The 22,592-nt window shown below is 42.5% G+C and overlaps 1 protein-coding gene across 4 annotated transcripts in view; it reads left to right on the top strand.

Moving 5' to 3' along the window:
- si:dkey-34e4.1 (carboxyl-terminal PDZ ligand of neuronal nitric oxide synthase protein) overlaps positions 1-19,789 on the top strand; it is a 144,873-nt gene extending 125,084 nt beyond the window's left edge. For 2 of the 4 annotated variants that reach the window (XM_041192794.1, XM_041192795.1), the window contains 3 exons: positions 2,187-2,352; positions 4,920-5,268; positions 13,060-19,789. In XM_041192794.1, coding sequence (XP_041048728.1) covers positions 2,187-2,352; positions 4,920-5,268; positions 13,060-13,648 — 1,104 coding nt within the window. In that variant the 3' untranslated portion in view covers positions 13,649-19,789. The remainder of the gene's footprint in view (positions 1-2,186; positions 2,353-4,919; positions 5,269-13,059) is intronic. The other 2 variants (XR_005943689.1, XR_005943690.1) reach the window with 2 other exon arrangements.
- Positions 19,790-22,592: the final 2,803 nt, after the last annotated feature.

Below are 22,592 nucleotides of genomic sequence, written 5' to 3' on the forward strand. Positions count from 1 at the left end.
TTTTCCAAGCGTCAGGCGGGCGTGGGCGGTCGCAGAGCCAAACGCCGCCCGTGATCGGCTTGGCACCGCAATTTCACACCAGCTACCTGTGGGGGTGGAGGGGGAGGAGGGAGAGTCAGGTCCAGCGCTCTTTCGTGCACACACGAGAAAGAGCGCTTCAATCTTCGAGGCATGGAGCTGCCTCAGGGAGATTGAAGCTTTTTTTTAAAGACGTTATTAAAAACATTAAAAATTTAATGAAACATGTCCCCTCATGTGACGGTGTCACATGAGATGGGACATGCTTTTATTTTCAAAATAAAGTTTTTATGTAATCAGTATTGGCTTTAGGAAACCTCAACCCGCTCGTGGATGAGGTTTCCTAAAAAATGTAAAGGCTGCTCAGCCTTTTTGCCTGCCCGCCAACCGTTAGGTTGGACAGGTAGTGTAAATTTGAAGTTAATTACTACATTAACGGCCTTAATAGGTCTTTCAATTATTGGCGGGTGCACAGCCGACTCCGGTGCATGCCCGCCAAATGAAATATCACGAGACAGCGCGATGACATTGAGACGCACGCCTGACGTCACCACGTGTCATCTTACGTTCTCGCGTGTCGGGCTTGTCCCCTGCACGCCGAATGTAAAATCTTTCCTCTAGATACTGGGTATTGTGATATATCGTTTGGCTGATTCTCTTGTATTTGTCATTTGGAAAGTGTCATTTGTAAGCTGATTCTGTGTTAAATACCTGGTTGTGATGGGGATGGAGACAGAGACCAGCGTGCAGGGAGATTTTCAGAGGGCAGGTCACTGTCATTCATTCAGTAAACCTGCAGCAATTACATCACTGATTCACCATAACAACATCAGCTTCTGTGTGAGCGCCTTGAGCAGCCAATCATGCAGATGCGTTAACTCCACCATAGTTTTAATGGAAACACAAACACACAGGCATGCATTCAAAGCCGCAGTCTCACCTCTTGGTTCAAATGACTATTACAGAGCAGCAGACTGTGTTTTAGGACAGATTCGCATTTATATGAGCAACAAATCATTCATGACACATAATTGGGACTAAACAGCAGAATTGCAGGAATGAATTTATATTCATGCTATCTCACCAAATAGAGGATAAATTGCGATGTTTCTTGATGCTTGAGTATCTGGGAGAGTAAACACAGTTTGTTACTGCTATTCAACATTACACACAAAGGGCAGAATTTTGCCGTCGGCGAGCAGGGAGCAGGGCCCGCTCGCCGACGCGCAAAATGACGCGGGATGAGGTCGGCCGGAACCCCCGACATCATCCCGCCCCATTTAAATTTTCAGGAAGGCAGGGGCGCTGCAAAATCAGCTGCGGGCCCACCGACCTGTCAATGGCCAATGGCAGCAAATAGAAAAAGCATGAAACCTCATCCACCGGCGGGATGAGGTTTCATGCAGTGTTCTAAAAAGTTTAATAAAGTTTTGCTGTAATTTATGAACATGTCCCATCTCATGTGACATTGCCACATGAGGGTGACATATTAGGGAATTTTTTATTCTCTATTTCCATCCTTTTTCAGAGTGTAAGCGATCTCCCTGAGGTTGCACTTAGCCTCAGGGAGATGTGCGCTCTTCTGTGCGCATGTGCGAAAGAGCACACTCTAGCTTTTGGGGAATATATCTCTCTCCACCCCCCCCCCCCCCCCCCCCCCCCCCCCCCCCCCCCCCGCCCCGCCCCGCACAGGGAGCTCATAGCACTTCCCGCTGGGCGTCACGCTGGGCGGGCCTTAATTGGCCCGCCCATGTAAAATGGCAGCGGGGCCCGCTTCTCTGGTGAGGATCATCTCCCCGCCCGCTGGAGATTGGGTCAGGCCTGCCTGCCTGGCAGGCAGAAAATTCTGCCCAAAGAACATTTGATGACGTTTACCATGCACCACTGTCCTTCTTTGGCTCTGAACATCCAGCTTCCATGTGATTAGATGCTTTGTTGTATCACAAGACGCTATCAAGGTACTCTCAACCAAACTCGAATGCACATGCTTGAAATCTAAAAATATCTTTCTGCAGTTGTCCCCAGCTATTTACTGAGCTGTGTGCTTGTTTATGGTATCATAAATCAGCGTGGGTGGCGCTGAGGGTGTGGGATGGGAGAGTCACCTCACTGGGTACAAAACTCCACTTGTTCACGAGTTACAGAGACTGCCTCTTCTGTTGTGTCAGGTGCATCTGCTGAAAGACCAGCTGTCGGCTGAGACTGCGGCTAGAATCGAGTCCCAGGCCCGTGTTCACCAGCTAATGTTACAGAACAGGGATCTCCTGCAGCATGTGTCCCTATTGATCAAGCAGCTGAAGGATCTGGAGAACAGAATGTGTACACAGCAAACGGGTAAGGAGCATCCAGAGCCATAGTAAGTCCACGTTGACCTATTATAAAGAAAAAGAAAGATTTGCATTTTTATAGAGCTTTTCATGACCTCAGAATACCCCAAAGTGCCTTACAGCCAATTAAGTTCTTTTGAAGTGTAATGGAGGAGACACCGCAGCCATTTTGTTCACCATCAACTCCCACAAACACCAATATGACAAAGACCAAGTTTTATTTTCAGTGGTGTTGTATAATAATGACCAGAATCCTTGGTCAACTCTTTTTTCAATTTAGCACAGACTTGGTACACAACTTTCTAAAGTTATCTTCCTTCCTAAAGTCAATAAATATTCCACAGCACTTTAGTGTGCTCCCTCGTCAATACACCCCCCTGTAACACGGAGCCCTTATCTGGAGAGAAGGACTTTCTATAAAGGTTTATGGATGTGCAAGTTTCTTACTCACTAAACAAATATCATTTTCAGTCACTCAATGTCCATCCCAAACAAAAACAAAAATAGCTGGAAAAACTCAGCAGGTCTGACAGCATCTGCAGAGAGGAACACAGTTCACATTTCGAGTCCGTATGACTCTTCATCAGAACTTCTATAAAAGTGCAAATCTTTCCATCCCAAAGCAAACAGGTTGGAATTAAGGACAGTTCTAGATATCCAGTTCTTCTGCATTGATGTAGAGTTGGCATTCAGAGCCACTGGGCATGGGTTTTGGATTCAGAAGTTATTTAGGAGCTTGCTTACTGGTCTGTTGGAGGTGATATGAATTCTTCAGACTGACTGGCGCCCATGCTGTGCCAAGTTAAGCAGTGTGAGTGAGGTACATTAAATACGAACTTCACACTCGTCAGTCAGGTTATAGAGCCAACAGTCTAGCTTCTTCTGAACTTCAGGACATCACTGGGCATTCACAAGTATGTACCTGGGGTGGTATATGTGCCTCCATGTGCAGTGTTACACGAAGCCAGCATGTCGGACTGTGTGTGGCTGGTCGAACCTGTATGTTGTATCTACCCCTGCCCATCAACCAACCTGAGGATCCCACTTGTGTCTCAGAGGGCGTATGTGCGACAAGTTGTGTCTCCTGGACGATCTTGTGTTGCCCCACCCGTTATGAAGTGCTCCTTCATAACGATTGCACAGCCAGAGCCAAAGTGGAGTGACATTGTGCAGCTCTGTACCGTGACTTAGGCCTGGATTTGAAATTACCTGACCTGTGGGGGTGTGACTGGGTACGATCAGTAAGGTGAGGGGAACCCAGAATTCGGGATTCTCCTGCGCACATGTGTGTGACGTCACCCACCGGTTCCCTGTCCAGAGGCCAATCTGATCGACAAACAGACTTGGCTTCCAGTCAGGCTGGGAGCAGCTCAGTGGGAGCTATAGGACCAGGTAAGAACTTACTGGGGAAAAGGGACTGATACAGGGGTGGGGCAGGGGGATTGATCTTAGAGGAGGTGCTGCTGATTCTGGGGTATGGGGGTGGAGCGAGCTTCAGTGGAGAAGGTTGGTGGGGAATTGGCGGCCTGCAAATGGGGAGACTCGAGTTGGGGAGAGGGAGAGATGTCTGATCACAGGGGCTACCTGGACAAGCATGCTGGATCCAGCAAGCAGTTAGTGAGCAGCCCTTGAGTGAGCATAACTGCTGGGTTCCCCAAGACTTAGGAAACCCTACCATTACGTTCAAAAAGCTGAATAACAATATACCTAAAGTACCAACCCATCTCCTCAGAGCTGGTCAGTCAGTCACCCACCTTCCTATCTCCGTTTTGGCCAGAAATGGGCTCATTGGTGTTGGGATTTGATTTTTAAGACTTTAACTACCCCTCCATCACTGCCTGACCCAAACCCACCCTTATTTAGGGTTAAAATTCTCCAATTTTTTTGCATATAATTAAAGACACATATTGAGTGTCAAAACCACAGTAGCAGCGAGGCATTAAATGCCTCCAAACAAATGAAGCCAATTTCCTTAAATTAACGGTCACTTCATGACTTCAGGTTGTAGATTGCTTAATCCCCGATGATCCAATTGGTGAAGACAGCAGCTATTAATATGCGATAAGAGCCTGAAGTCCAAGAATGAGGTGACTAGTCGTACTGTATCCACTCATGATAGTTATAGGATATAGAAATATATAGGAAAGTCCACATACTTATAAATAAGCATTGCACTGTGTCTGATGTAGAATAGGGGCTTCCAGTATGTTGTTCCTCTGTCCCCTGGTGCAGTCTAAAACTCTTATTAGAACCATCACTTCATAAATTCCATAGAACCATAGAAGTTACAGTGTAGAAAGAGGCCATTCAGCCCATCATGCCTGTGCCAGCCAGAAAAAGATGAAAAATAAACTAGCCGCTCATTTTAAACCCACTTTCCAGCACCATTAGCTCCTGGAGCATTCCGAATGTACTGCCCCCAATGTCAATGAAATATGGTGATAATTAATTACTGCGTATGGGGATTATTTGTTCCGAAGTGGGTTAGAGGGACCATAGATGGACTGTAACCTTGAGTAAGTTGAAGCCTACAAATCACTAAAGTATGTTTTATCTCTTTTTTTAAATCTCAAGCTGATCCAAGTTTGAGTTCCATTTCAGAACAGATTTCATTGTTGAGTCTTCACCACCATGATCTTATAATGAACGGACCCTCCACCTCAACTCCTGGAAAGGCTCAGATTGCTTCTTGTGAACCAAGCACACAGACTTGCCATGTTAACAGTCAATCTTTCATAAATCTCATGAATTTGGACAAAGAGAACCAGGAACTAAAGCCGGAAAACAACAACTACCGGACAATGAATGGGAAGAAAGAGACAAGCAGAAGGATTGAAGGCTCAGAGGTCAATGAAAAAGCCCGGGGAGAGATTGCCACTGAATTTAAATTGGAAGGTCTGAACCTGGAAGCAAAGACTGAAAGGTAGAGTTAAATGTATTGTTACGCTGTTTAACTATATGCTCCTAACCACCCTACTATCTTACCTCACCCTGCACTGCCCTCAGTTGGAGTAAGCGAGCGAGCAGGCTGTGGAAGGTTGGCTCCCTGGTGTTTCAATACCTCTTTTGCTCCATGTTTTTCACAGAGAAATGTGGGCTGTGGTCACTCTCTCAATCCAGAAGGAAAATATTTTCCATTCCTGTGTGTTAATGTTGCCATCCTGCCTTCAACACAACCGAACAAGAAGTAAAAGGGAATCCACTAAATAATTTACACAGTACCCTTATTACCAGAAAGCACCACACTCAAAATACACTGTTTCCTAAATTTTTGTTGTTTTTCTCATTTTTGATTGCTTTCTAATATTTTAAGAAATAAGCATATATTCTATCAGTTGAATTTTTCACTTATTCAATCTCTGTGCCTCTCCTTTTTTTACTCTCTTCCTCTCTTTCTCTTCCCCTCCACCTTATCTGAGCCCTTTTGCAACAGTATTAACCCCCACAACCAGATATCCTGCCAGGAGACCAACCCAGTGGTTCTACAACAAAAACAGAATTACCTGGAAAAACTCAGCAGGTCTGGCAGCATCGGCGGAGAAGAAAAGAGTTGACGTTTCGAGTCCTCATGACCCTTCGACAGAACTGGTTCTACTGTTGGGTGGTTGGGGGGTGGGGGGCGGTTTAGTTCTGTCCCAAAATTTCGTAAGATTGATCTCATTTCATTTTTTCCTCTCTGTGACTGTGACTTTCACCCCTACTCCCCCTTGTGTTGAAGGTGCTGACTGCTGCTGAGGTAGGGTTCCATAGTTAGGAGGAAGGACAACAGGCTGCCAATCAGCAATCTTCCCATGAAACCCTGCTGAGTTGTTCTATTACAGTGGAAACTGATACCATCTTTATCTCGAGTCAATGTGCACAAATAAGTGTGATTAGACAATGATCAGGAAGCAAAGACATTCTGCTGGCCCTTTGATCTGAAGGTGCTGAAATCCGTTGTAATTGACTTGGCTGTGATCAGGCAACTCAACAGACCAGGACCCATCATAACCTACACAGTGCACAGAGCTTTTGGGGAGTTTAGATAAATCTGTTTTTAATGCAGTTTCAGACCTGATCAGGACCTTATTGGAATTAGCTTGTATTTTTGGCAACATTTAGCCATCACTGTGATGTTTACCCATTTTGATCACTTAACAAAACATGTTTCCTTTCATTTTTAAAAAATTAAACTCTTTATAATAAAATTGAATGTGAGATTGTCGGCTGTCATCACTGAGCTAGTTAAGCGCTTCTGTTCTGACAACCAGACATCTGGTGCAGGGATTCAGATCACAGATCTAATTGTGGTAATTGGTAAGCTGCATTCGAGATGAAGAGCTGTGAGTGATCCTGAATACAATCTATCAACTTCATGGAAATGAGATGAGCTTGAAAAATGAACTGCGCCCATTCAGGCTTCAAAGAAGCCTCATTGGAAGAGCTCTCACAATGTAATATTCTCTTCAACTGCAATGAATGGGCAGTATGGAAGTGCAGTAAAAAGGGGTGACTATCTCAGGTTCTTAGTAATCTATGAATGTCTTAAACCTTAGACATGGTTTTATCATCGGGTGACTACATCCTTTTTTGGGATGATTTGGTTGCGTGGTGGCATTCAGCACTCTAGCAGAGTGCAGAGGGGTCTCTAAAAAAAATCCCACTCTAATTATCACCCCACTTTTACTGGTCTCCTATTTGGTCTCCTCTGATGATTCTCCCAGGCGGCTGTTTCCTCTTGTATGTGTCTAATGTGTTGACAGTTCATTCCATTGATTGGCCGGGGGAAATCTCACAGTCAAGTACAATTTTGTCGCATCTGAAGTCCACACACGTGGACTTTCCAGTAGGACTATTTGTATCAGGAGCAGAACATACTTAGCAAGCATTGTGCTCTTTTTCATCAGGAATGGAGTTTGCCTCCTCCAATCCATCATGATTCACTGAGCAAACTGTGGTATTAGCCTCATTTCCAACATTTAGAATATCAGAAATAGGAGCAGGAAAGGCCATTCGGCCCCTCAAGCCTGCCCCACCATTCAATAAGATCATGGCTGATCTGCCCCAGGCCTCAACTCCTCTTTCATGCCAGTCCTCATAGCCCTCAACTCTCCGATATTTCAAAAATCTATCTACCTCCTCTTTAAATACTTTCAGTGATCTAGCCTCCGCAACTCTCTGGCGTAGAGAATTCTAGACATTCATTATCCTCTGAGAGAAGAAATTCCTTCGCATCTCAGTTTTAAATGAGTGTCCCCTTATTCTTTAAGTATGTCCCCTAGTTTGAGATTCCCCCACTAGTGGAAACAACATCGCAACATTTACCCTGTCAAACCCCCTCAGAATCTTGTACGTTTCAATAAGATTACCCCTCATTCTTCTAAACTCTAATGAATATAGGCCTAACCTGTTTAGCCGTTCTTAATAAGTCAGCTTCATCCCAGGAATCAGCCTAGTGAATCTTTTTTGAACTGCCTCCAATGCTAGTATATCCTTTCTTAGATACGGAGACCAAAATTATACACAGTACTCCAGGTATAGCCTCACCAACACCCTATACAGTTGTAACAAGACTTCCTTATTTTTAAACTCCAACGCCCTAGCAATACATGCCAAAATTCCATTTGCCTTCTTAATTACGTGCTGCACCTGCATGCTAACTTTGTGTTTCATGTGCAAGAACATCCAGATTCCCCTGTGCTGTATTTTTTGGAGTCTCTCTCCATTTTAATAATAGTTTGCCTTTTGATTCTTCCTACCAAGGTGCATGACCTCACACTTTCCTACATTAAACTCCATCTGCCAAGTTTTTGTCCACTTACTCAACCTATCTATATCCCCTTGTAGATTCCTTATGTCCTCATCACAACATGCCTTCCCACCTACTTTTTTATTATCAGCAATTTGGATGCATTACACTCTGGCCCCTCCTCCAAGGCATTAATATAGATAGCAAATAATTGAGACCCTATCACTAATCCTTGTGGCACTCCACTAGTTATGTCTTTCAATCCTGAAAAAGACCCATTAATCCCAACTCTCTGTCTTCTCAATCCATGCTAATACATTACCTCCAATACTATGAGCTCCTATCTTGTGCAATAACCTTTAATTTGGCAACTTATCAAATGCCTTCTGGAAATCCAAATGCACTACATCTACCGGTTCCCCTTTATCAACTCTGCTTGTTTATCCTCAAAGAACTCTAGCAAATTTGTCAAACATGATTTCCCTTTCACAAAACCATGTTGACTCTGTTTGACTGCGTGAAGCTTTTCTAAATGTCCTGCTATTTCACCCTTAATAATGGACTCTAGCATTTTCCCAACAACAGATGTTAGGCTGACTGTCTTATAGTTTCCTGCTTCTTGTCTCCCTCCTTCTTGAACAGGGGCATCATATTAGCAGCTTTCCAATCCTCTGGGACTCTCCTGGAATCCAGTGAGTTCTGGAATATTTCGACCAATGCCTCTGCAGCCACTTCCTTTAAAACCCTTGGATGCAGGCCATCAGGTCCTGGTGACCTGTCTGCCTTTAGTCACATTAGTTTGTCAAATACTTTGTCCCTCATGATAGATACTGTTACACAAGGTCTTTCCTCCCATTAGCTCCTTGCTTATCTGATACCTTTGGGATGTTTATAGTGTCCTCCGCCGTGAAGACTGATGCAAAATATTTGTTTAAATTATTTGCCATTTCCCTGTTCCCCGTTACCAATTCTCCAGTTGCATCTTCCAAGGGTCCCACGCTAACTTTATTAGCTTTTTAGTTATCTGTTGCTGGTTCCTAAAAAAATCCCAATTCTCTGGCCTACCACTAGGTTTCACCATTTTGTATGCCTTAGTTTTTGATTGGATACTCTCTTTGACTACCTTGGTTAACCATGGGTGATTTATCCTTCTCATCAAGTCCTTTTTGACTGGGATACATTCTTGCTTAGCATTATGAAATATCTGCTTAAATGCCTGCCACTGCTCAAACACTGACCTTCCCCTTAGTCTATTTTCCCAGCTCGCTTTAGACAACTCTTTCTTCATACCTCTGTAATTACCCTTATTTAAGTTGAGGATACTGGTTTAGACCCGAGTTGCTCACCCTCAAACTGAATTTGAAATTCCACCTTGTTGTGATCGCTACTCCCTAGAGGATCCTTAACTACAACATCTCTTATTAATCCCACCTCATTACACATTACTAGATCTAAAATAGCCTGTCCCCAGATAGGTTCTGCAACGTATTGCTCTAAGAAACAATCCCTGATGCACTCTACAAATTCGACTTCCAAGTTACCCCTGCCAATCTGATCTGCCCAGTCAATATGCAGATTGAAATCACCCATGACAATTGTAACGCCCTTCTTACACACACCCATTATTTCACGATTTACACTTTGTCCTACAGTGAGGCAACTCTTCGGGGGCCTATAGACGACTCCCACCCATGAATTCTTCCCCATGCTATTCCTTATTTCCACCCAAACTGATTCCACATCACGATCTATTGCACCTATATCACTGCTCACCACCACACTGATTCCTTCCTTTATTAACAAAGCTACCCCACCTCCTTTTCTTTATTGCCTATTTTTCCGGAACGTCGAATACCCTTGAATATTGAGTTTCCAGTCTTGGTCACCCTGCAACCATGTCTCTGTAATAGCTATCAAGATACATTCATTTATTTCTATTCGTACCGTCAACTCATCTATCTTGTTACAAATACCGTGTCCATTCAGATAAAGAGTCTTAAGCTTTGACTTCTTACCATTATTGCTCATTTTGGTTCTGATTTCTGCTGCACTCTTCTGCTTATATTTTCTGCCCTTTCTTGACACACTTTGATTGTCGTTCACCTCTTCACTACCCTGCACCTCTGCTTTCTTGTTTCTTTTTGATTTTTTTAAACTTCCCTTCATTTGAACCTTCCCCCCCACTAATTAGTTTAAAGTCCTAATTTACTAGCACCATTGTTTCAAGTTGAATGTAACTAGAATTGCTTTCTGTAAAAGCCTTTTGGTGAATTTCCTCACTGTTTTTAGTGCATTTCCAGTGCATAATCAGACAGGTGAATTCAGTGCCGAGAAGTGTGAAGTAATTCATTTTGGTAGGAACAACACAGAAACAATGTAAAATAAAGTGTAAAATTTAAAAGGGGATGCAGGAGAGTGGGATCTGGGTGTATATTTGCATCAGTCTTTGAAGGTGGTAGAACAGGCTGAGAGACACTTAATAAAGCATCCTAAGCTCTATTTATAGGGGCATAGATGATAAGAGCAGGTAGGTTATGTTGAACTTGTATAAAACACTGGTTCAGTCTCAACTGGAGCATTGCGCCCAGTTCTGGGCTGCCGCACTTTAGTAAAGATGTGAAGGCATTCGAGAGAGTGCAGAAAAGATTCATGAAAATGGTTCCAGGGATGAGGAACTAGTTGTGTGGATAGATTGGGGAAATTGGGACTGTTTCCTTAGAGAAGAGTAGGTTGAGAAGTGTTTTGATAGAGGTATTCAACATCACGAAGTGCCTGGACAGAGTAAATAGGAAGAAAACTGGCTGAAGGATTGAGAACGAGAGGGCACAGATTTAAGGTAATTGCAAAAGAAGCAATAGAAACATGAAAAGAAACTCTTTTCATGCAGCGAGTGGTTAAGTTCAGGACTGCGCTACCTGAGAGTGTGGTGGAGGCAGGTTCAATTAAGACTATCAAAAGGTAATTGGATTGTTATCTGAAAAGAGAGAATGTGCAGAGTTAGGGGAGAAGGTGGGGAGATTACACTAGGTGCACTGGGGAGCCAGTGCAGACACGATGGGCTGAATGGCCTCCTTCTGTGCTGTAACAATTCTGTGAAATTTTGTGTTTCTGTGTTAATTTTGGAATTTTTCTGTTGGTTTTCTGCTGTTGAATTGTATCCACTGAGCTCCCTTATACTTTTTAGCCCTTCCCACAATCCAAATATATGATAATGAGGGACAATGTTTCCAGCAGTTCCAAGGTCCTCCTTTTACACTTAGTGTGCACTCGTGATAACTCATTCAAAATTAGATGTTTGAAGATGGGTATTCCCCCTCCAGACTGTTACTTTCCCTATCCAAATGAGGTGATTGAACTTCTTGAGGCATTTGTCTATAGTCTGGGATAGGTGTGAGAGTTGGTACTCAGTACAACTGTCACTACCCTCTAGAATTATTGGCATGGATGCCCAGCAATTTGTGACTCCACAGCCAGTTTTGCTCCAGGAGACTTGCAGACCTGAGTTTGTAAAATTCTGTGCTCTTCTATGACTGGGTGCCATACCCAGCTGCCTTGTTTGGATGAATGTTCCAGGGGGTTCACCCTTTGGAACAGTATGAGAGAAAGATTGATGAGACCTGCGGTAAAGCCATGTGAGAGTCAAGTGAGTGAGCCCTAACACTGTTCCTTCCTTAAACAGTGCTTCCCCAGTTTGCTGTGGGAAGTCTGCACAATGAACTGTCTTTTTGAAGGCTGCACTCTAATTTCAATGAACTGCAGAAGATTGCAACCGTTTTACACGGATTTTGCCCAGTTATTACTCCAATGGATATGCAAATGGTAAATCCAAATGTAAATAGTGCTTAAGCCTACCCGTGGACTCAAATCTTTTACCATTGCTATAACAACATCATAAAGCCCCAGATTAATTTAACCCCTGATCAGAGACCTGAGAATTGACAGTTTCCCACTCTGGGTGATGAGAACTTCACCAGTTTGTAACCTTGCTACCAAACTACCGAGTCAAGCCTAGCTCTTCCAGTGCTGGAATCAAAAGAGCAGTTTCTTCCCACATGGTTTTGTTTAGTACGTACAATGATTACACATAGAGGGCCTATGAGAACCCCGCCTGTTGGAGAACAGTGTAGTTAAAATGGTGGTCAGAAATTTCCCGATGTGTTCACAACTGCTGCCATTTTAATCATGCGATTTCTGCTTGTGAGGAAATACCTGCCATCTCATCATTCCCACTGGGTCTGTGCAGGTGTCCTTCCACCTGAGGCCCAACAGTTACAGTGGTCCAGAACTCACTAATGCCTGCTCACACTTGGCCCTGCTACCCCTCCGCACTTTGCACACATGCCCCGAGTTAATATCTGGCCTTTAGATGTTAGCCATTAATGAAATGTTCCTTTTTTGCTGAGCATGGTACTAAATTTGAAAGGAAAACAATTCAATCATATTTAATTTATTTACAGATTGTATTTTACTTCCATCTCCTCTTATTGTTCTCGGTTAAATTGAAAGCCTATTTTTTTAAGATTGCAATGGATTTGAGAATTCTTTAAAATTGCAAATGGCTCTCCACCTCTCAGCCTAAATGGGTAAACTTTGAAATGTGACCTTCATCCAGCAGTTTGCTTTATTGTAACATTTCTCTTCATGTTGCACTCCAAGCCATAAAGTTAGCCAAATTGCAGGCTATTATCATGTCTAGCAGTCAAAAGCTTTCATCTGAAAGACAGGGTCACTAATATAAAGATCCATTTATAGACAACGCTCAGAATAATCTATCGAGACATTTAATTGCAATTGGACTATAAAATCTGGCAAGCTGACTATTTTTGCACAGCTAACGTTATCTTCAAATTGCTGTTTTTAATAAGAAACCACCTGATAGTTGCCTGCAGTTTCGTGGCTTCTAGACAATGATTTAAGAGATAGTGGAATGTGACCAGAAAGAGCAGGCAGCCAAGTTTGAACTGTCTCTTTTCTTGTTTGTTCAAGGTTTAATCAGACCATTCCACGATTAAACCCGCCACCACCCGTCATGCGGAAGCGATCGACTAGGTCGCTCCTGATAGCCACTGAGACAACTTCGCCATGCATCGAGCAAGTGGTCATGAACAGCCTGCTGCAGAGTTCATATGCGTCACGTTTTACAGATGTTTCCTCCTGCACTTTTGCTCCGTCCGACTTTGAACCTGAGGCTGGACTGTCTGCAGAGATGCGAAGGACCGGGTTTTCACCTGCGGATCTCCATTTTGCAGCCAAGCCTCCCGCTTTGATCCTCGGCAAAGGGTCAAGTGAGAAAAACAGAACTGTGAACGCCACATCTGGAAGTTGCGAGAACCAAGCTTGGACAACGATGCCCCTTGTAGATTTCCAACTCTGCAGCCGAGACAGTGACTGCGATGGTCTGGACTATGCCATAAGCAACTCACCCTTTTCCCCACCAGCCAATGAGACCTGCCTGCACATCAGCTTCTCAGAGGATGAGTTGTTGTACCATGATGCTGAAGATCCGAGAGAACATCAAAGAGCCTCAATGGAGGATACAGAGGATCAAAACTTAAATCGGCTAACTTCTGGCTAAAGCTGTTCTTTGTTGCTACAGGAACATTTTCATTACATATTCATCTTCAGCGATCTCAGAATTACACTCTTGCGTGTTTCAAGAACAACTGACCTCAAGCTGTAAAAAGAGCCTATAGGTCTGGAAAGCGTTTCATAATGCTTCCATGATTACTAGTCGGCTGAAGGGTGATTTGTCTATCACATGCCCAGTAAGAGGACTAGAGTTTGCTAAATTTATTTGAGACCGTCAACAGTCAGGACTAAATTCAAGCCAGCTATACATTTCCAAGTTGGTTTGGGTTCACCTTGTAAACGGACAACATAAATTCCAACAGCATCAGAGAATGTGCTAGGAGCAGATTTTCCAGGGATGTAATTATCAAGAAATAGAGGAGATTAAGTATCATATACAATGTTACCGTGTCCGAGGTGCCTGTACACAAATGTTTTTCCTTTCTCAGAGCATTGTAAATCCCACTATTGTTCAACTTGCAAGTTTCACCTGTAGTCTGTGGAGAGGAAAAATGGGAGATTTCTCGAAAGATATTATGATTCTCCTCAGCCTCTAATGGTGAGTTCTCTGATATACTGTACAAGCACCTGGAGACCTCCTCACTACCATTGACATCAGTGTTCAGTGTTCCTGCTAAGCTGCATGCATGTGAGGCCCCTGAGTAATTCAGAGGGCACTGCTCACATTATCCACTTTACATGCATAAAGTTAGTGGGATGCTATTAAGAAGTTATTAAAAAGAAAAGGCCATGAACAAAGCATAATTTAGAGGGGACACTGATTTATTCTACACTTTCTTAGGGTGCCTTTCCAATGAAAATGACACTGTTGCTGAGACTGTTATCACATTCTAAGATATTTTCGTTTCTCAAAGTAGTGAAATCAGCAGATGTAACGGCTACTCTTGCACTGCCATTTACTGAATGGCTGACTGGGAAAGCAATACACAATCTTTACATTGAGTCAGTTTTATATTATATACAATAATGTAACTAACTTTGAATACACTGTCTATCTGGAGTAAAACCCTATTATGTCTTACATTGTGAAATAGATCAGAAGTTTTGTGATCATTCTTGCTTTGGATAGTCAGTAATGGTATTGCTTTTGAGCTGCTTCTGTCTCCCACCCATCAAGTGACATATTTCCTCCCACGACTGCTACTGGGCCATTCACCCCAGTGACATGAGAGTTCTTGCAACCTGCTTTAGGTCTATGTGAATGGTGAATATTTCCTCCTGCACTTTTCTTTATCTAATTTTGAATCTGAGAGTGGATAACCTGCCAAGGGAGAGTAAAGTCCGCTTTGGGCCTTGGGGATCTGTGTTCTACATTGAAATCTGCCACTTTTGTCAGTGGACAAAGAATTGAGTGAGAAGAATAGGACTGCAAACACTATGCATCTGATTTTAAGCCATTCAAAACCTACCTATTTGCACAGAGTTAAAATCAGGCCTGATATTCAAAAGTCACAAGAATTAGTCCAAAACGGCTGTGCCTATGCCAGGTTACCACTGCCGTAGCTCTACTGGCAACCATAGGGTTTTGCACTGTGCCAACACAAACTTACCCTTCCCCACCACCACCTCAACACCCACAATCCAGTGAAAAGTACCTACATCACCCCCTGGTGATAGGAGTTGGTGACATAGCTCATTTAATTTCTGACGGCACACACTTCAGCATTGCAGTGCCATTATCCACACAATGAGTACATCATCTCACCCCAATTGTCTATAGCCTCAAAATTTTGTTTTACAATGCTCCCAGCAAGTTTTATTGCATTAAAGGCACAATAAATACATGTTGTTGTTGTAGTCATGCAAAGAGCAGGTGGAAAAGCCCACGTGACCTCTCCGTACTTGTTGGCCTCTACTGCATACCTCTTGTCCGATGTGTAGGGCAACCAGGGATCAATCGTCACTCACTTGGAAATTATATGCACTGTAAAATGGACAAAAATAATTTTAGAAAGGATGCCTGCAACATTTGACTTTCTTTACAAATGAAACTCCTCCTTTGAAGCATTTTCTCCTAATTCTAGCACACCGGCTTCCCTAAGCCGCACACCCTCCATACCTGCTGGAACAGGGCTGCTTTGTGAACTTACTCCTAGTAATTTACATATAAAGTGTTCTATTGGGGTCACTATCCTTGCAGTCGACACTTGACCCTGATGAGAGGTGCCCGACTTCAGTTGTCATCTGCACCTCCTCCCTGACCCAGCTCAATCTTTGTTGTGCTAGCTTGCCAATTATTTCTCTTGATATGCAGCTTTATTTGAACTATTGATAACAGTCCCGTGGAAATGGGAAAGATCACTCCTGATATCCAGCAGCTGCTGGCCATGTCATTTAAATGGTTGAGAGAAGAGATAAAGGTTTAAGCCCACGAGTTGCAGGCAGCCCTTTGAAGTTTTCCACAGATTTACATCCGGACTCATCCAATTGTACTGAGCTCCGCTGCTGATGCAGATGTGTCTCCAACAAAGCTATCTCATGAAGGCAGGCATGGAGCACATTACTATAACCATGTCAAGCTGCAGATTGCCCGACAGGTTGAAATAGTCCTGCTCAGAACTGATTCGACCTAGAAATCATTTTCAACCATGACCCTGAAGAAAGATCTTATAGAGATAGTCATGTTTTCTTTGAAAAAAATCTTATTTATAAAGTAGAGGGTAACTGGTAGTGTAGATATGTTGTCAGGGTAAGCAAGCATTATTGTATTTTACTCATTGCACTCGATTAAAAAGGTTTTTGTTTTTAAGTGAGTCATTTTAACAGGCTAAAAAAAGTATGGTCTCAATGGATTCAACTTACCAGTTCCATTGATACAGATTAGTTAAGGCTTGTTTCAACTGAATTGCTGATAGTTGTATCTTACTGGAGCTGGATAGGTTTGGCTCAGGCACAGTGATGTTTTCCAAATTTAATGCACCTCTAAGTGTTTGTCAGAAATTTGTAGCAGGCTTGAGCTTGTGCTTGACGGAGCATCATTGGGGGAGATTTTGATACTCTGCCATCGTGTAAAATGAGCAATAATCAATGGAAGTAAAATTCAGGAGAGATGCCAAACAGGCTTCCAACTCACTAATACCCCTTTTACAATATGGCACAAAGTCAAAACGTACTTCATTCAATTCTGTGGCATTGATGGAGGCCATTTGGCTCTTTGTGCAGGTTCTCTTGAATTAGCTACTTGGTCGCTATTGCCATATCTTTTTAATACTTTCCATTTGTAATTAGTACAGACTACTTTTAATCCAAAGTAGCTTAATTCAAATTCTTTGCTAACTCTTTTTTTTAATTCTGTATTATTTACATTAACTTAGATTTATTTTAATGAAAAAATGGCTTTAAATTGTGAGGAGTGGACTTTGGTTACCTCTAAGACCCCATTTCAATATTACTGTGACCTCTGTGTCACTGTAGCAAGTGGTCTCAGTGGGATCTTTATCAACAGAGCATGACATATTGTCCTGTCCATCCTGCTTGCAATGTAGCCAGACAGCATTCACAGCTTTCAATTTCAGTCAGCCAACAGAAAGTAAAGACCTGGAGGTTCTAATATTAAATCCATACAACAATGCTGGGGAATCTGTACTGGATATGATCACTGTAGGGAAGAATATTCAGTATAAAATTCATTATCGCAACAACCGCCCCCCCCCCCAACTTAGGTTTCCCCACAGTTCCCATTTTGTCTATTGGATTGATCTGTGATACGCATAAGATGGCTGTTTTTCAAAAGCAACACTCTCCATACTCCATCAAGGAATATCTATGGAGTTTGGAGTATTCAAATCTGGAATTCTTGCCCTGAGAAGGCTGTGGATGCTTGGACAGTTGGAACAAGACTTTCTGTAACTAGCATTTGCTGGCGACAGGTAAAAATATTTTAAGGACTTCAAATTGCTAGCTCTTAAAAAACTGAGTTCTAAGTTTCTGACATTTCTAATGTTTTCAAATTTCAAATAAGGAAACAACTACTGTAATATTGATTGGAGTGTTGGATACAGTTAAATTGCCAAGCGTACGTTCTAATGCACTTGTAATAAACATCAAATTTTATTGATTCTGATGGAAGCTAACTCCTTTGTAATTAGAAAGCATCTTACCAAGCCCTAAGACTGCCATCTGTTTTGAATCTTTCTGCTCATTCAGCACTTCCTGGTGGTGACTCCAACAGCAACTGGCATTGAATTCTCTTGTTAACCTGGTTGTTGTCCAGTACAGTTTAAAACTGTCATGCCTCAAGGTTATCGCGGAATCAAGGATGACCAACTAACTAATTGATTAACTCAGCAGTCAGAATAATAGGGTGAGTTATCTTGACTATAGTATGTGGAAGCATGTTATAAATGAAAGAAGTGCATGTACAATTTCTAAAATACCTTTATTTACTAAAGTGGATTTGTGAAACTAGAGATTGGAGTTGTTTGTGTACTCCTTGCAACCAGCTTGAGATCTGCTGACAATCTTGATGTTTCTGAAATGCCATGCAGTGCCTGGAAGGTTGGTGGAAGCAGCTTCAATGGTAACTTTCAGAAGGGAATTGGATAAATACTAGGTGAGAAAGCTGCAGGGCCATGGGGAAAGAACAGGGGAATGAGACTAATTAGATAGGTTTCAAAAAGCTGGCGGAAGCTCACTGGGCTGAATGGCTGTGTTGTACGATGCTGATTCTTCAGTGATTAGCATACTTTGTGACATCTGTAATGTTTGTACTATGCTGTTGTTTACTCCATATCTCTGCTCACCGAAGGCCCCCATTGTTGCAGCCCTAACTGTCCTTCAAATAAGCACACAGCTTTGGCCTAGAATTTGCAGTTGTAATGAAGATGAAACTCTCAGCAGGCTCAACCGTTACCAAGCAGATACGACAGCAATTTCTGGCATCTGCACATTCGCAGTTAATTGCAGGAATCCAGATGCTGCTGTCAATGATTCCTTGCTCCTCCACAGCCTTTGCAGATGCAGTCAACACGGAATCAGTGAATTGACGCGAACTTCAACTTTTTACGTATTACCCTCAGTGTATAAACTATTGAAAATGCTAAGCATTGTTGAATGAGGTGTGACTGAGTTTTTAATGGTGCCCTGAAAACTTAATTTTACAATTTTGGAGTGCCATTCCCTCAGTAAAATATTTAATGATTACATTATTTTTACACTAATATTTTTCCATAAGGTTGTTTATTATTTCTGTTTTGCCTTAATCGCGTGTGTAAATCCCAATCTTCATTTTGCTTCTGTACAGCGATTAAAATGTGAATGATAAAACCTGCTTTTTATTTCCAGCTTTGCTGTCTGTAGGAATTATTTAACTTCATGAGGTGTTCAACTTGCTTGTAACCTGTACTGTTACTAGATGCCCGCTAATTCTTTGTAGGCAACTTGTCTGGAGATATGTGACGATCATCATCCTTTCGCTGCTGACCACAAAATCTGGGCCATTGAGGATCAGTGTCACTAGTCGAGGCCATTGCAAATTCCAGATAAGACCAGGATATTTTTAATGGAACGTGGTCGGGACACCACATTTGGCAGAACTCAGTAAACTGTAGGGCAAATTGCAAAAACCATTGCTGCTTTCAAAGATCCGCACAGAGAAAGGTGCTGCATAAAACATTATAAATTTATTTTTATGGCACTGCCTCTTTCAGAAAGGTGTGGCGAATGAATGTTGAAGATGTGATTTTGTTATGAAGACTCCTTGTGTTCTCGTGAATCAACCGCTGCTTGGTGATTACAAAGCTGAGAAACCTTAGAATTGCCAGAAATAAGTAATAAATGCTATCTAGAAAATATACCTAACATACATTTCTGACATCTTAACCAACTTTGTAGCAGTTCAGCATTGGTAGTAGCAAAGTAATACCCAAGCACTTAGAGAATAAGCTGTTCTTTCAAACACTTTGTATTCCTTTTTTGTAAATGCTGTTATTGTGTAAATATGATTACAACGACTTGGATGAAAAATGTGAATTTTCTGAAAGAAATATTATGACTTCTTTTGATTGTTTTCCCCATATTCCTGATCAAGCCAATGCTGCCATTGATACCGAGTTTGAACTGTAGAATTTGCATTGCACCTTACTGCTCAAACTCATTTGAAATTAAAGTCTAATAAAGTTTGTTAAAATATGTGTGTGATATTTTCACAATGTACTCTATCGTCTATATTATATAACAACAGGATGGAGCTAAATGTGAGACAAAATATTGGTGGGGCAGATGCTAATTCCAGTTCCATTGCTAAAAAAGTATGTATGTCAACTGTGACTCAATTGGTAGCACTCTCGCCTTTAAGACACAAGGTTCTGTGTTCAAGATCCACTCTAGGGCTTGAGCACAAAAATCAAGGTTCATACTGCTGTGCAGTCATGCTGTCCCTCTGGACGAGATGTTAAACCAAGGCCCCATCATCCTACTTTGGTTAATGTAGAAGATCCAATGGCCTATTTCGCAGAAAATCAGTAGAGTTATTCCTGGCCAATATTTATCCCTCAATCAACATCACAAAAACACTGCTTGGTCATTATCACAATACTGTTCAACTTGGCTGCCATGTTTCCTACATTACAATAGTGACTAGACTTTAAAAATATTTCATTAGATGTAACGCGCTTTAAGGCGCCCAATAGTCATGAAAAGCGCTTACATAAATGAGTATTTCTTTCTTCTATTGTCACAGACAGTTTGTATTAACTTTCGTAACTGTCCATGATCAGTATGTTTTGTATGGAAAGAGGTGTGTCTTTTCTTACCCTTGGAGTGTGTATTCCAATTCAATAATTCGGCTGACATCTCTTGTGAGTTTAAAAGAAGGACATTTATTCTCACTTACCTCGAATTAATGCAACATCTCACAGCTGAATTTTCCGTTCATCGGGCAGGTGGGGCTGACCCAATGGTGGGCCGCGGCGCCATTTTGCGCAGGTGGTCCAATTAAGGCCCGCCCAGCGTGATATCTGCACGGAAGCGCCATGCGCTCCCTGTGCGTGGGGGGGTGGGAATCCCTAAAATCAAGAGTGTGCTCTTTCGAGCATGCACACAAAAGAGCGCACTCATCTCCCTGAGGCTAAGTGCAGCCTCAGGGAGATCGCCTCTACTTTTAAAAATATTAAAAATAGAGAAAAAAAATTCCCTTACATGTCCCCTCGTGACAATGCCACGAGGGTTGGGACATGTTCATAATTTCCGTAACAACTTTATTAAAATTTTTAAAACCCTGCATGAAACCCCATCCCGCTGGTGGATGAGGTTTCATGTTTTTTCTAGTTCCTGCCGGGGCTCCCGGCCTGCCCGCCAATCTTAAGGTTGGACGGGCAGGTCCTTTAATTGCTTAACTGATCCTGTCAATAGCCTCAATTGGCCATTGACAGGTTGGCGGGCCCACAGCTGATTTTGCTGTGCCCCCGCCTTCCTGAAAATTTAAATGGGGCGGGTGACGTCGGGGGTTCCGCCCAATGTCATCCCGCATCATTTTACACATTGGCCAGTGGGCCCCGCCACCCGCTCACTGATGGTAAAATCCTGCGCTCAGTCTCATGGACACACACACACACACACAAAGATTAGATACAGATAAAGAGAGTGCACCTTTACAGATTACAGTAAATTCAGTCTAGTGGTTTACAATTTCCAGCCGCCCACATGGTTGGTCTATGGTTTCCTGACTGGATTTGATCATTTAAGTTTGAAGTGACAGTCTTGTAAAGCAAAGAATTCACAGCCGGTCATAAGGTTCCTTCCACTCGAACGTGTAGGAGGTTGACTCTCAGGTGAACTTCAAAACCAGAACAGGTTAAGCACTTTGGCTGTTTGATGAATTGCAGCTAATTTCAGAGTCTGGTGCTTAGACTGGCTGATGACTGATGGATCTTCTAGGTTTTGGGGTAATAAGGGTGCAGTCCCTGAAACTATCTTTGATCACATGACTGCTGGGTTAACACTTATGACGCCCACCCAGTCTAGTTTGGATGGGAGAGGCCATTGTGATACAATGGGAAGTTGATAATGGCCTCTGAGTTTCCATCTTTCCTTTGTCCAGCATGAAACATGTAGACAGGCAATCTGGAAACTCCATAGTCTTTGGGTGTTGACCCACCCTTAAACAATGAGATGTGTGAATTCCACAAATGACTGTGAATTATCCTCATCTGTGTCCATATTTAATTAGGTATTCACCAGAGACTTGATACTGCCTGTGTTCCAAATCCCAAAACTCACATGATTTGCAGCAACCATCTTAACAGCTTGTTTGTGTCCCAATTTTTAAAAGTATTGACTGAAATTTCATAATATGACATGCCTGTACTGGGGGTGACACTATGGTATCAAACTTATCTATACCCACTATTGTGATCTGGAGGGTTAACTCAATTCGAGGAAATAAAAGGCAATGCTCTCCATTCAGAAATGGGGAGGTTTAACAAGATAATTCAAATAGCAATGGTCAAGTGGTGACAAGTTTCAGTTTTAAAGGCCACTTTTTTCTTTATTGACAGAATGATCCACCGGTTACCATGTAAGAAAGGACTGTGGCCAACTGGAAGAGGTCATTGCAGTCAACCTGATCACTGCCCAAAACACCACAATAACCTCAGGGCAGGCAAGCACTTTCAGCGGTAATGTCCCAATCTCCGGGCACAACTTCAGATGGAGATTAATGGAATTGCCATACATGGGTCATTTACTCCATTTTATGTGTCAGAAGGCTTGAGGTAAGAGTAGGACCTAGCTGGCTGTAGCAATGTGTTAGAGTAGCAGTATATGGTTAGGTTCTCCACTTGTGAGAGTTTAACGGAATGTTCCGAATAGATATGAAGATTTATGGAATTGAAACAATGAAAGTATCGCCTAATGAGAATTGAGTGGGTGCATTCTCAGTTGAGTTCTTAATGGGTGTGGATACAAAGTGACTCAGAGCAGGCGAAATAAAT

This window comes from Carcharodon carcharias, chromosome 8 (genome assembly GCF_017639515.1).
Source record: "Carcharodon carcharias isolate sCarCar2 chromosome 8, sCarCar2.pri, whole genome shotgun sequence".
Classification (NCBI taxonomy): Eukaryota; Metazoa; Chordata; class Chondrichthyes; order Lamniformes; family Lamnidae; genus Carcharodon; species Carcharodon carcharias.